The 10,620-nt window shown below is 43.4% G+C and overlaps 1 protein-coding gene across 1 annotated transcript in view; it reads right to left on the minus strand.

Annotated features, from left to right (window-relative positions):
- LOC149139078 (G-type lectin S-receptor-like serine/threonine-protein kinase SD2-5) overlaps positions 1 to 6,074 on the minus strand; it is a 45,986-nt gene extending 39,912 nt beyond the window's left edge. The window contains exon 1 of the mRNA XM_089450585.1: positions 5,987 to 6,074. Coding sequence (XP_089306711.1) covers positions 5,987 to 6,074 — 88 coding nt within the window. The remainder of the gene's footprint in view (positions 1 to 5,986) is intronic.
- Between the last annotated feature and the right edge of the window lie 4,546 nt (positions 6,075 to 10,620).

The raw sequence follows: 10,620 nt of genomic DNA on the forward strand, positions 1-10,620 counted from the left end.
GAAATCAAGTTTCTTTAATAGTTATTACATACCCGAAATTAGAGACAGAAAAATCATGAGAATCTCACAATTCTCATGCTGATAAAAAATAAATGTAGTTACAAGCTATTTCTAAATACAAATATGCATTAGTTAGGATTGCAACCACTTGGGTTCGTTCCTTCCAAAATAAACAATTCCTAATGCCGACAATTGTTATGTGGAATAGTACCCACACTTGCAAGCTCCAGTGAAATAATATCCTACAAGTGAATAGCAGTTTGGGATGTTATGACAATCGCTGGTGAAAACACCCTTAGTGTAACAGCAGACCTCAGTATCAGCGCGTAGTGTAACATCATCTTGTAACAACATTCAATGTGTAACAGAAACCTGTAACAGCATACAAGGTGTAACAGTGAACTTCTCTACCCTGCTCTGTAATTGATCAACACTATCTGTATACTCCATAACCTTGTTCCCACGAGCAACACCTGAAAAGGAGAAGAGATTCCCAAAATACTCCTCCAATGCTCACCCTAGTTAGCCACAAAAAGGAATAAAGTATGGTATTATTCAATAAAATACGGAAAAATAACATGACAGTAGAATAGGCTATAAAAGTGAGAAAAAGGGGGATTAATCATGTAAAGTTCATAGGCCTTGAGGATAAGAGGATCAAAACTGGGGAAAGAAGGTGCAGAAAATAGGTAAAAGGTCACACCCAACATCTCCCCCCGACTGAAGCAACTGCATGTCCCCATGCAGAATCTCAACTTCTCCTACTATACCCCCGATGCAAGTCTGTAAAATTGTAAGAACCAACAATGTCTTCACCAAGAGATTTGTACCCTTGAATGCTCATCAACTAACGTGGCCAGGATTCTTCTTCATAATCACATAGATGGTAGTCTGGTTGATACTCTTCTACTGGCAACCAAATCAAAGGAAATTTAAATCTGAGCCCAATCTAGAACAACCCTAATGTCTACATGGTTCGAGCATACTCAGGCACCTGTGTAACAACGACCAAAAAATTTTTGTATTCAAAAGGATCCCCTTCTTGCAACTCAGCGCTACAGGCCTCGGTGCATTTAAGACATCCTGCTAGCGCTCAACTTTTCATATGTGCATGAAAATTGAGGTAGATCCTCACAATCCTTTTCCTATAAATGGTTGATTATTCCCTAATCTCTGGAGTGCTCAGGAATAGCTTAAACTCATGCCTAAGTTCATAAACCATCCCTAGTTCTGCTTTGACCCACAATGTTGTCCTTTCTTCATTACCATCTGTTGATTTCATGGCCATATGCCACTCATTTTGGTTCCTCATAAACGAAAGGAATGCCCGCAACTCCAAATGTCCCATATATGAGAAGGCACTTGCTACCATTTTTGTGCTGACATACTCACACATGATATTATGCAAAAATAGCTCGCAAAGAAAGCTCTATTCATCAAAATTGCAGGAGCGAAAAATCTCAAGAAAAGTCTGGGTTGAAGAATCAAAATAGGACCTATTCTCAAAAAATGATTTTAATTGAAATAAATAATATCGTTCCCAAAGGAACACTGGATACGACGGGGATGGCCACTTGCATGGTAGTAGGTTTAGGGCAAGGTCACGGAGCTTGGTCTTGTCATTCATCAGGTCCAAGACTTGTTGATGTAACTGATACAGTTGTTCATCCTTCTCTTTCATGGCTTCCTTATGCCTCTGTGCTTCCCATTCTCTCTCCCATTCTTCCTTTAACCACTTCTCCCCAATGTAGTCCATCATCCTTTTGTGTGCCTTGAGCGATATCACCCCCTCTTGTAGAGAGAATGCCTGCTGCTTCCATTTTTGTAGCTCTGGTAACAACAACATCTTTTCAGAACACCATCCTTCATTAGGACCCGGTGTTCTCCCACATGCACTATCAGTTGAGGGTGTAACAACCTCCCGAGGCTGAAACTGCTCCACTTCGGCTGCTACTTCTTTTGTAACAGCAGCTTCACCAATGGATTTTGTTACAGTTTCCTTATCTGTTGGGTGTGGAGCCTGATTATATTCTTTATTTAGAGGTATCGCCACATTGGACCCTAGTTCATAATGTGGTGGCAATGCCTCTCGTAAAATATATGCTACATGGGAGGTCCAGGGGGGTGGCTGCGACGTTTGGGAGTCCCCCTCTGGATGGGGGATCGGGGACAACGCCCCTGAAACTAAAAGTAGATTTAAAATTTCCTTGTAAAATGTTGTAATTTTGTAGTCAATCTAGGCCATTCATTAGGCGGAGATCTGACGGTAGAAGATATGTTTAATTTACGATTTTTTGCCCTAGAAGGAAATCCTTTGATATATATGAGTGAATTTTATTACATCTATGTAGATATGTATTCTGAGCGAGAAGAGAAAGGAGATTGAGCCAGAGAAAAGAGGGAATTACAACATATCTATTGTAGGTTGTATCTCTTCAGTTCGTTGGATAATATAAAAGGAAGGACTGGTTGTTTCTCCGTGGAAATAGCCCAAATTGGGTGAACCACGTATATTTGTGTCCGTCTTGTTTTATGCATTTTCTGTGTTTATATTTCTACAATATTTTATGTGATCCATTGCTCTGTAATATATAATTTTCTAACATTATCTCCGTGATCAGCTTCCATTCCCACTGCTGGTTCTTGTGCAACAGCAATGTCATCCTATTGATGGTGTTGGACCTGCCAACATGTTAAGGGGATCTCCTTGATAAGAAGTCCCAATTAAAACTCAGACCATTTGGTGTGGGATTCCCAACAGTGGGTCGTAAGTTAATGCCTTGAACACGATGTCACACAGAGGCAGGTAAGATAACGATCTCATTAGCAAGGGTGTGATTGTTGCAGTGAGTCAAGGAAGGTGAATGAAAGGTTCTAACACAAGTGGGTTGGGATGAGTGTGCCCCTTGACAACCTGTATCAGTACTCAGCTGGGAAGGGAACACACAAGCGAAGATGCATCACAAGCTGGAAAGCAGATCAGTCGAAAATCCAAAGTGATGGTTAAACCAATAACACATCTGCAACAAGATTCATATAATTGCATACGAAGCAGTTCATACACAAATACATAAGTTAAAAAACAGAAATCATTAAAGCAACTTGATAAATCCAACTACAATAACAACATATGCAACAAAATGTGTTGGCTCTCATTATATAAAGAAGTGTAAGTTCCAATTGTTATCACTCAGGTTGTCCTTAAGCTCCAGAAAGGATACGGCCGAGGTAACCACAAACCAACTTTGGACTGCAGGTTCTAGCCCACCTGCAATTGGAGAGGGCTCTCTCTTTATGATTTAGCTTTATTTGAAAGGATTTTAGGCTAGCTATTGAATTCAGGAGTTTTTGTTTTGATTTTGGTGAGAAGATTGATGTTTTCAGGTAAAGAGGCAGGTATAGTGTGAAAGTTTCAAACCATTGGGCATGGAGTCAAAGAGTAGGACTGTTGGTGCGTTTTCTTGGTCACAAGAGATATATGGAGCAAGGTAACTGCGCATGAAACAATGTTTCAGGTTTAAAGGGTGGAGTGAATGCTAAGTAATGAGAGGCAGTTAAGAATCTCTCAATCAGCTTAACAGAGGGAGGCAACGGAGCTCTACCTAGGGGCAGTAAAGAATCCCTAGATAATTGGCAAACACAGGTGAATTAGGGTAAATATGAGCCAGAAGGAATTCATATTTATTACAAATTCATTCAGATGAAAACATAAAGAAACAACAGAAATTGAGCATAGAGTGTATTTAAACAGGTTCTAGGCTAATCTTTCTTTCTGCTATTTAGATAGTGGTAAACAATGAACAGAGGTAAGATGCACTTATTGTTTCATGTTGCGGCGCAGGAATTCCATCTTTCAGTCTCTAGAAATCATTAATAACACGTCAGACAGTGTCTTCTCCAAGCTTTCAGCAATATTTGATTATAGAAACAATCTCAGGTATACAATGCGAGTCTCTAGTGAGAATTATCAATCAACCAACCCTTAAAACAGTACAGAGGGTGGTATATATAGGGAAGACTCTCTGAATTGCCTTTATTACAACCTGACCTAAACAGGTCTGAGAAATGATTACTTTTAACCTAATCCTATCCAGAAATGAATGCAAGAAAATATCTTGAGCTGCGCTGAGGGCAGCCGTATCAAAACTGAGTAAATGTGTTATCCTCGGTGGCTTGGTGCAGTGTTTCTGTAATAACTGTGCATGGGCTTCTGCTCCATTGTAGTTCGGTGGCTTTAAATGATTTAACTGTGATTTGAGAGCTGGGATGGGTTTGCACAACTTGATTTGACTTTTTTGGCTGCCATTCAATGTAACATGCTTTGGGAACTGAAGGTTTCCATTAAACAATTTAACTGGTACACTTTGCTGCTTCATCTCTCCTCTGATACTCTTTGAAAAATGAATTTGGTTGCGTCTCTCCTTCGCTGTGGGTGAAGTCACAAATTAATGGCCACTGTTCGGCCCCCTGTTTCTTTTAGAACTGTCTTCTGATCCTTTCTGCATGCTTCGCGAAGAAAAACGGGTCATTCGGTGCCTTTTGGGCTTGCTGGGGGCTCCGTAATAAGGGATTTTCCATTTCGGCTTTTTTCCCGTAGTCGCGCATGAAAAACTGCCTCAGAAACTGATTCCGGGCTTCCTAAGCACGATTTTCGCCTTTCGCTCCAAAAATTGATGATGACGTCAGCATGACGTAAGTGGGCGGGACCTGGTACGGCAGATGACGTCAGCATGATGATGTCAGCATGATGACGTCAGCATGTATGGTGGATGACGTGGCAGGGACATGGTGGCAGTGACGTGGCAAGGGTGACTCGGTAGGAGGACAACGTGTGCAGATGATGTGGCGAGGCCCTGGCGCAGTCGTCAGGGGGGGGGAACAGGCAGTTTATGGTTTTCATCAGACCACCTTTGGTACGGGGGCGGTTTCTGTCAGAGTGGCTCCGACACAATAGAAAGCAGACGCGCGTCCTCCTGTACGGGGAGAAAACTGCTACAATATCGAAGGCTAACGTCCGGATGCAGGGGGCGCTCCAAAATCGACGAGAGCCGTCGGATAGGGAGGGGCAGATTGGAGGGCTGTCGGGATGCGATGCCTGGGACATCTCCCCTCCCGTCCCTGTCCACGACCTCAGCCAATGTGTCTAACTCTGGGGTTCTTGCCTTTTCCTTCCCCTCTACTAGTTGTTCCCTTAACTCTCTATTTTCTTTTTCTAAATTTTCAATTCTTAATAGCAAGGATTGAGTTTCCCTCTTACCAAGTGAAGAAGGTTCCTCTGGCTAAGCCTGATCCTCATCCTTCTGCTCTACTACATCTTTGTTCTCCTTTGACATGGATGGGGACTCTGGGTGCCCACTAACACTTATCCTCTGCTTTGGACACCTATCAACAATTGGTTTGTTGACTGGCCTCTTACTAACACTTACTATTGAAGGCTGGAGCTACTCCTTTGTCAGTGCTGGAGCTTTCTCACACATCCCGGCTTGCCTCCCGCGTGTTGTCCTGGCCTTCTTCCTCATGAATTCTTCCCAATTTTTGTCCTCGTAGCTTAAGGCATCCAACACAATGAGCTTTCCCCACAAGAAGTAGGGATGATTGATCAGTTATCGATGCCAAAGGTGATTTAGCAATGAAAAGAGGTAATTGAACACAATTGTTGCTTTTCCCTCGCAAGTAATGTACTTCATGAGGTAAATGGAAACATCAACCCATGGCTGGGGAAGTGACAACCTATCAATTTCCCTCCCTTTCTTTACCAGTGACTCTTCCTCTTGGAGGAAATCCCCCTTCAGGGAGGGGTCATTAACCTTCCTATTAAACCACCTCTTTCCTTCCATTGGTAATCCTGTCACTCGAGAAATCACCTCTTCTGTAACCTCCAGCTTCAACCCCCTAACCTTCATCTGGTTTCTCTCTAAATTATTTTTAAATTCCATGGAAACTTCGCCATCTGATCCCTCCAACCTCTGGAAGAACTCAAACCAACCTGCGTCCTTGAAAATTTGGCATGCTTCAGGGAAATTCTCCAAGGCTTCTGTGGACCCTGGCTCATGCCAAATTGCTGCTCCACCCATTGCTACACAAATTCAGTGTTGTTTTTCTTCCTTTCCCTTTCCTTCAGAAGTTCTGGGGCAGTCGACACACTACTTAGCTATTTCAACCTTCAACTGTTATTTTCCCACCTCTTTGAGCACTATGAATGGGAATGCAATGCTCCAGCAGGGGTAAATGATAAGGTGGCGCAGGTGAGGATTTAAAATTAGGATTTTGCAATCATGGTTCATATTGCACAATAATATTTCCTTATTAATGCTGGGTTATGGGAGGTTGTGTTGAAGGTAAACATCCCCTTTTTGGTATGATCGGGCATTAAGTAACAATAATTACTAGCTCACTATGCCTTAATTGCAGTTTTTTTTTTAATAATCACAGGTCATCCCAAGGTCATGTCGCAATAGGATTCACTCCCCCCAGGCTTAAGTGTGACAATCGTCCTCGACTATAAAAGACATGTTAAGTTTCCATAATTACCAAATAAAGTGAATAAAAATATTACTTTTGTATGACGTACCTGGGTGATGTGTGGAGAAGTCATGGGTGGTGAGGCGTACAAACCTAGATTCAGTGGTGAGACACATGAACTTAACTCCAATGACAAGAACTGGTGGGCTCTAGTATTGTAGCAATAATGCTACAACTCCTGGAGCTTCCTATCTCTAATTTTATCAACCCGGTAGTTCGTACAAACTTGGAAGCGACGGTGCTGTATGCACAAGTACTAGCTCTTGTCGCAGCTGTCACTTGGTCAGCTGGCACAAGTCCGCTAGGGCTCAAGCCAACTTCTATATGCTCACAGACGAATTTTTATGAGTGATGGACGAAAGCTAACTCAAAGGAGGCTAATATACTTGCAGAAAGAAACTGAAAGCCAACAAAGCATGAAAACCCTAGTAAACCCTAATTTGACTAGCTAGGCCCTTACAATGCAAAACTGTGAAGGAAACTTCTACCAATGATGCCATTACTTGTAGTGAGATGAAATACATGCATCTAAGCTACTTGCATCTGAAAAGACATGTTTTTGTATTTTTTCATTAAGTGGTTGGATTTATTGTGATGATGCTTTTGATTAGGGTTTGACTGTGCAGGAGCGGTTCGAATGGAAGGAAAGCATGGGCAAGGTCAGGGGGGCTAGGAGAGGCCCTAGCGGATCTCCAGCATCAGTCCACAGAAGTCTACCATGTTCGGATGCTCAGCCACCGAGTTTGCAGGCTTCTACAGGAAGTCTGCAGGGGATCCTACAGGAAACTCAGGGGTTCTACAGGAAGTCTGTGAAATTCTACAGGATGTTCGACCGTGGGAGTTTTGGGAGATGGTGAAGTGATGGAGTGGTATGGGAGGATAGGTGAGATGGAGATGGAACTGGTGATGGCTCAGGAGCAGAGAAGTCATATGGAGAAAGAGTGCATGCAGTGGGTCGATGGCTGGAAGGATGGGATCAACGAAAGGTTAAGTAAATGGAGCTACGTGAGTAATGGAAGAGCTGGAAGGTAAACGAGCTGAACAGAGGTCGGTTGAGTGGCTTTAGGTGTGGTCGGAAAGAAGAGGAAGGTAATGGAATGGTGTGGAGCAGTGTAGATGAAACAAATTGTCTTTGAATGTCACCAAAAACGAGAACTCTTTAACCTACGTTAACTATGCTATTTTGAACCAATGAACAGTAGTGCAATTTGTGAAAGAAACTCGTGCATGGAAGTGGAATGAAGAAGTAATGATCAAGACCAAAGTGCATGGATGGATCTACGACTAAAGTAACTGTTGCATCTTGCATGGACGTGAAAAGAACTGCGTTTGATTTTGGTGGTTGGTTCAGACTACACCCCAATCCCTAACAGAGATGGCAGTGAGGTCCTTTCAAAGTTTTTCTAGAGCTCCAATGAATTATAAATATCCTCTTCTAACCTAAGCAACTGGAAGAAAATTCACCATAAACGAATCCTATTCAATCTCATAAAAACTAAATCAGCAGATTGTAAATTCGAATTGCATGTCAAAGTAAAGAAACGAAGTGCTGGAACGAAAGGCAAATAACATTACAACACAGAGGAGTTCTATTGCTCTCAGGTTGGGCCCTAACCTGAGAGCTATAGCTCCCTTAGAAACTCAGAATGAGATCAAAATCTGCCTGCCTTTATTCATAACCAAAAAACTGATGTCATGCCAAAACTGGCTTACAACAAGAACCAACACCGAGCTGTAGCTCGTACTTCAAAATTACAATGGTAATGCAAAAGTTCAAAAAATCCCCTATCAGAGGCTACGGCCTCAGTATTTATGCAAAATGATAATCCAACAGGTTTCCTTGATTTGTGGAGCTCGGCTGTCCAACTGAAGGTTAAACTGCTGATCCTGTAGAATAGTTGTAACTGTTGTTCCTGTAGAACGGTTGGCTGCCTCTAAGCTCGGTGGGGAGATTGGTTGGAGCTCGGAGCTATGGTGGGAATCACGAGGAAGGTCCCCAAGACTGTGGACATCCTCTCCTAAAAACCAGCAGTGCCACCTTACTGTCTCCTTGTCTCCTTTTTTGTGGTCTTTGCTCCCTTTTAATGCCAAAAACCTGAAATCATCATGTATTAGTCACGTAGATAGAATGCCTACCCTTCTTCCTACAAACAACACGAATAAACCAAGAAATGAATGCATGAGCAATGAAAGATGAATGGTTTGAGCAAAGCAAGTAGGCCAAATGAGCCCAAATTGTACCAAAAATTGGGGCTCATCACCCCCCAGCTAAACTCTTTGCTCATCCTTGAGCAACTTTGCTCTAGCTCCTCGTCTTTGGCCGAGAACTAGAGCCCGGAGCATGCTCTTCCTTTCCTGTTCTTGGTGGCCCTGCCTTTTCTGCCCGTGGTGGTGACGAGGGTGGCGCTTCTTCCCCCTTTTCCATTTCCTTGAGCCGGGCTTCGGAAGGCGATTGGCCTATTTTTCGTGTCCAGGAAGTTATTTTTGGGCTTCCCCTCTCGGGGGTGGCTGATGTTTTAGAGGGGGTTCTTGCACTGGGTGAAGTAGGGACATCCCCTAAAATGGTTTGGCTGCTGGGTGGCGGCTGCGGCTTGCCCGTGTTTATCCTCTTACTTCTCCTGGCTTCAGATGGTAGAGGGGTCTCCCTCTCTCTCTTCTCCTTCGGCTTTGGAGGTGTACTGAGGGCGGCTAGCGTATCTGCTGCCTCCTTTTCGAGAATACCAGCCTTCTCTTTCTTGCATTTTGCTTTCTCAGAGCTCCTTGTAGAGGGCCCCTTCTTTTCAGATTTCGGGCTTCCTGTAGAAGACCCTGCTTTGCCCACTTCCGGGCCTTCTGTAGAAAATCCTTTCTTTACCAATTTTGGCCTTCCTGTAGAAGACCCGGTTTTAGCCACTCTTGGGCTTCCTGTAGAAGCCCCTGCTTTGGTAATTTTCGGGCTTCCTATAGAAGACCCTTTCTCTGTCTTCAGGCTTCCTGTAGAAGCCTGTTTCTTCTTTCCTGTAGACACAGGTGTCTCCACCTTTGCTTGCTTAGCTGCCTGAGTTTTTCTTTTTGCTTTGGTTGCAGGTGCTAATGAGGTACTTGGGCTGACGTGGACCACCTCAGCTTTGTCCATTCTGCTCTTCAGCCTCTTTTCTCTTGCTGACAAGATAGGTGTGCCACCTTTTTCTTTGTCATCCTTTTCCTCATGCTTCTTCTTTTGTTCTTTCTTCTGCACTATGCTCGGGGTATTCTGGCCTTTTCCTCTCTTTTCCTCGGCCACTGCTTCTTGTTCCTCACTGCTAGAGGACCCCGTTTCTTCGATCAACATTTTAATGTCTCCATCTCTTGTCAAATTCCGGAAGGATTCCCACAAGAGGGGAACCTTATATGAATGCAGCGCATCCTCCACAAGAAGCTTTATCAGCCCATGGTGGGCTATCGGATCTGGTATGCCCTCTTTTAGCTTGGTAGCACACTCCATTAGAGACTGCAATAGGAAATAAGGGATGCTCAGTTTTTGTTCTACAGGAAGATCAATCTGGTGCCTTAATTCAGTGAGCAACCGAAAGTGATATGCATACACGATGCTAAAACGGCCTTCACAAGTTATATATTTCATGATTTGCAAACTGAATTCATTCCATGGTGGCAACAGACTCGTTCTTCGCACCCCATTTTTGTCCTCCGAGAATTCCTCCTCAGGTGGAAAGAATTCTTTCTTTGCCTGCTGGCTCAACTTCCGTTCTTCCTTATCCCACGGCAGACCCATAGGAAGTTCTGTAATCTGACTGATATACTGCGGGGTGAGCTTGAGGCTTAGGCCCCTGAAGGTTACTGTAGCCAGTGTTTTGGATTTCGGCCTTAGAGCTTGCAGAAATTCTTCGGCCACTTCATCATCGTAACCCTGCAATTTATCACAAAAAGATATCCATTGAACCCGTGTGAAGAGTTCTACCACCTCCTGGTTTTCCCTTAACTTGGTTGAATCGGTGGGTTCCCGTCTAATAAACCCACCCGGCATGATGAACACGGTTGTTTTAACTAAAGGTGGCAAATGCGAAAGAGATTTGGTCTATTGAGACAGAGCATGCACATAATCCACAAAATTCAACACAG

The sequence above is a fragment of the Pinus tabuliformis genome, chromosome X (assembly GCF_031772625.1).
Source record: "Pinus tabuliformis cultivar Carrire ecotype Pingquan chromosome X, CPIR1, whole genome shotgun sequence".
In the NCBI taxonomy this organism is placed as follows: domain Eukaryota; kingdom Viridiplantae; phylum Streptophyta; class Pinopsida; order Pinales; family Pinaceae; genus Pinus; species Pinus tabuliformis.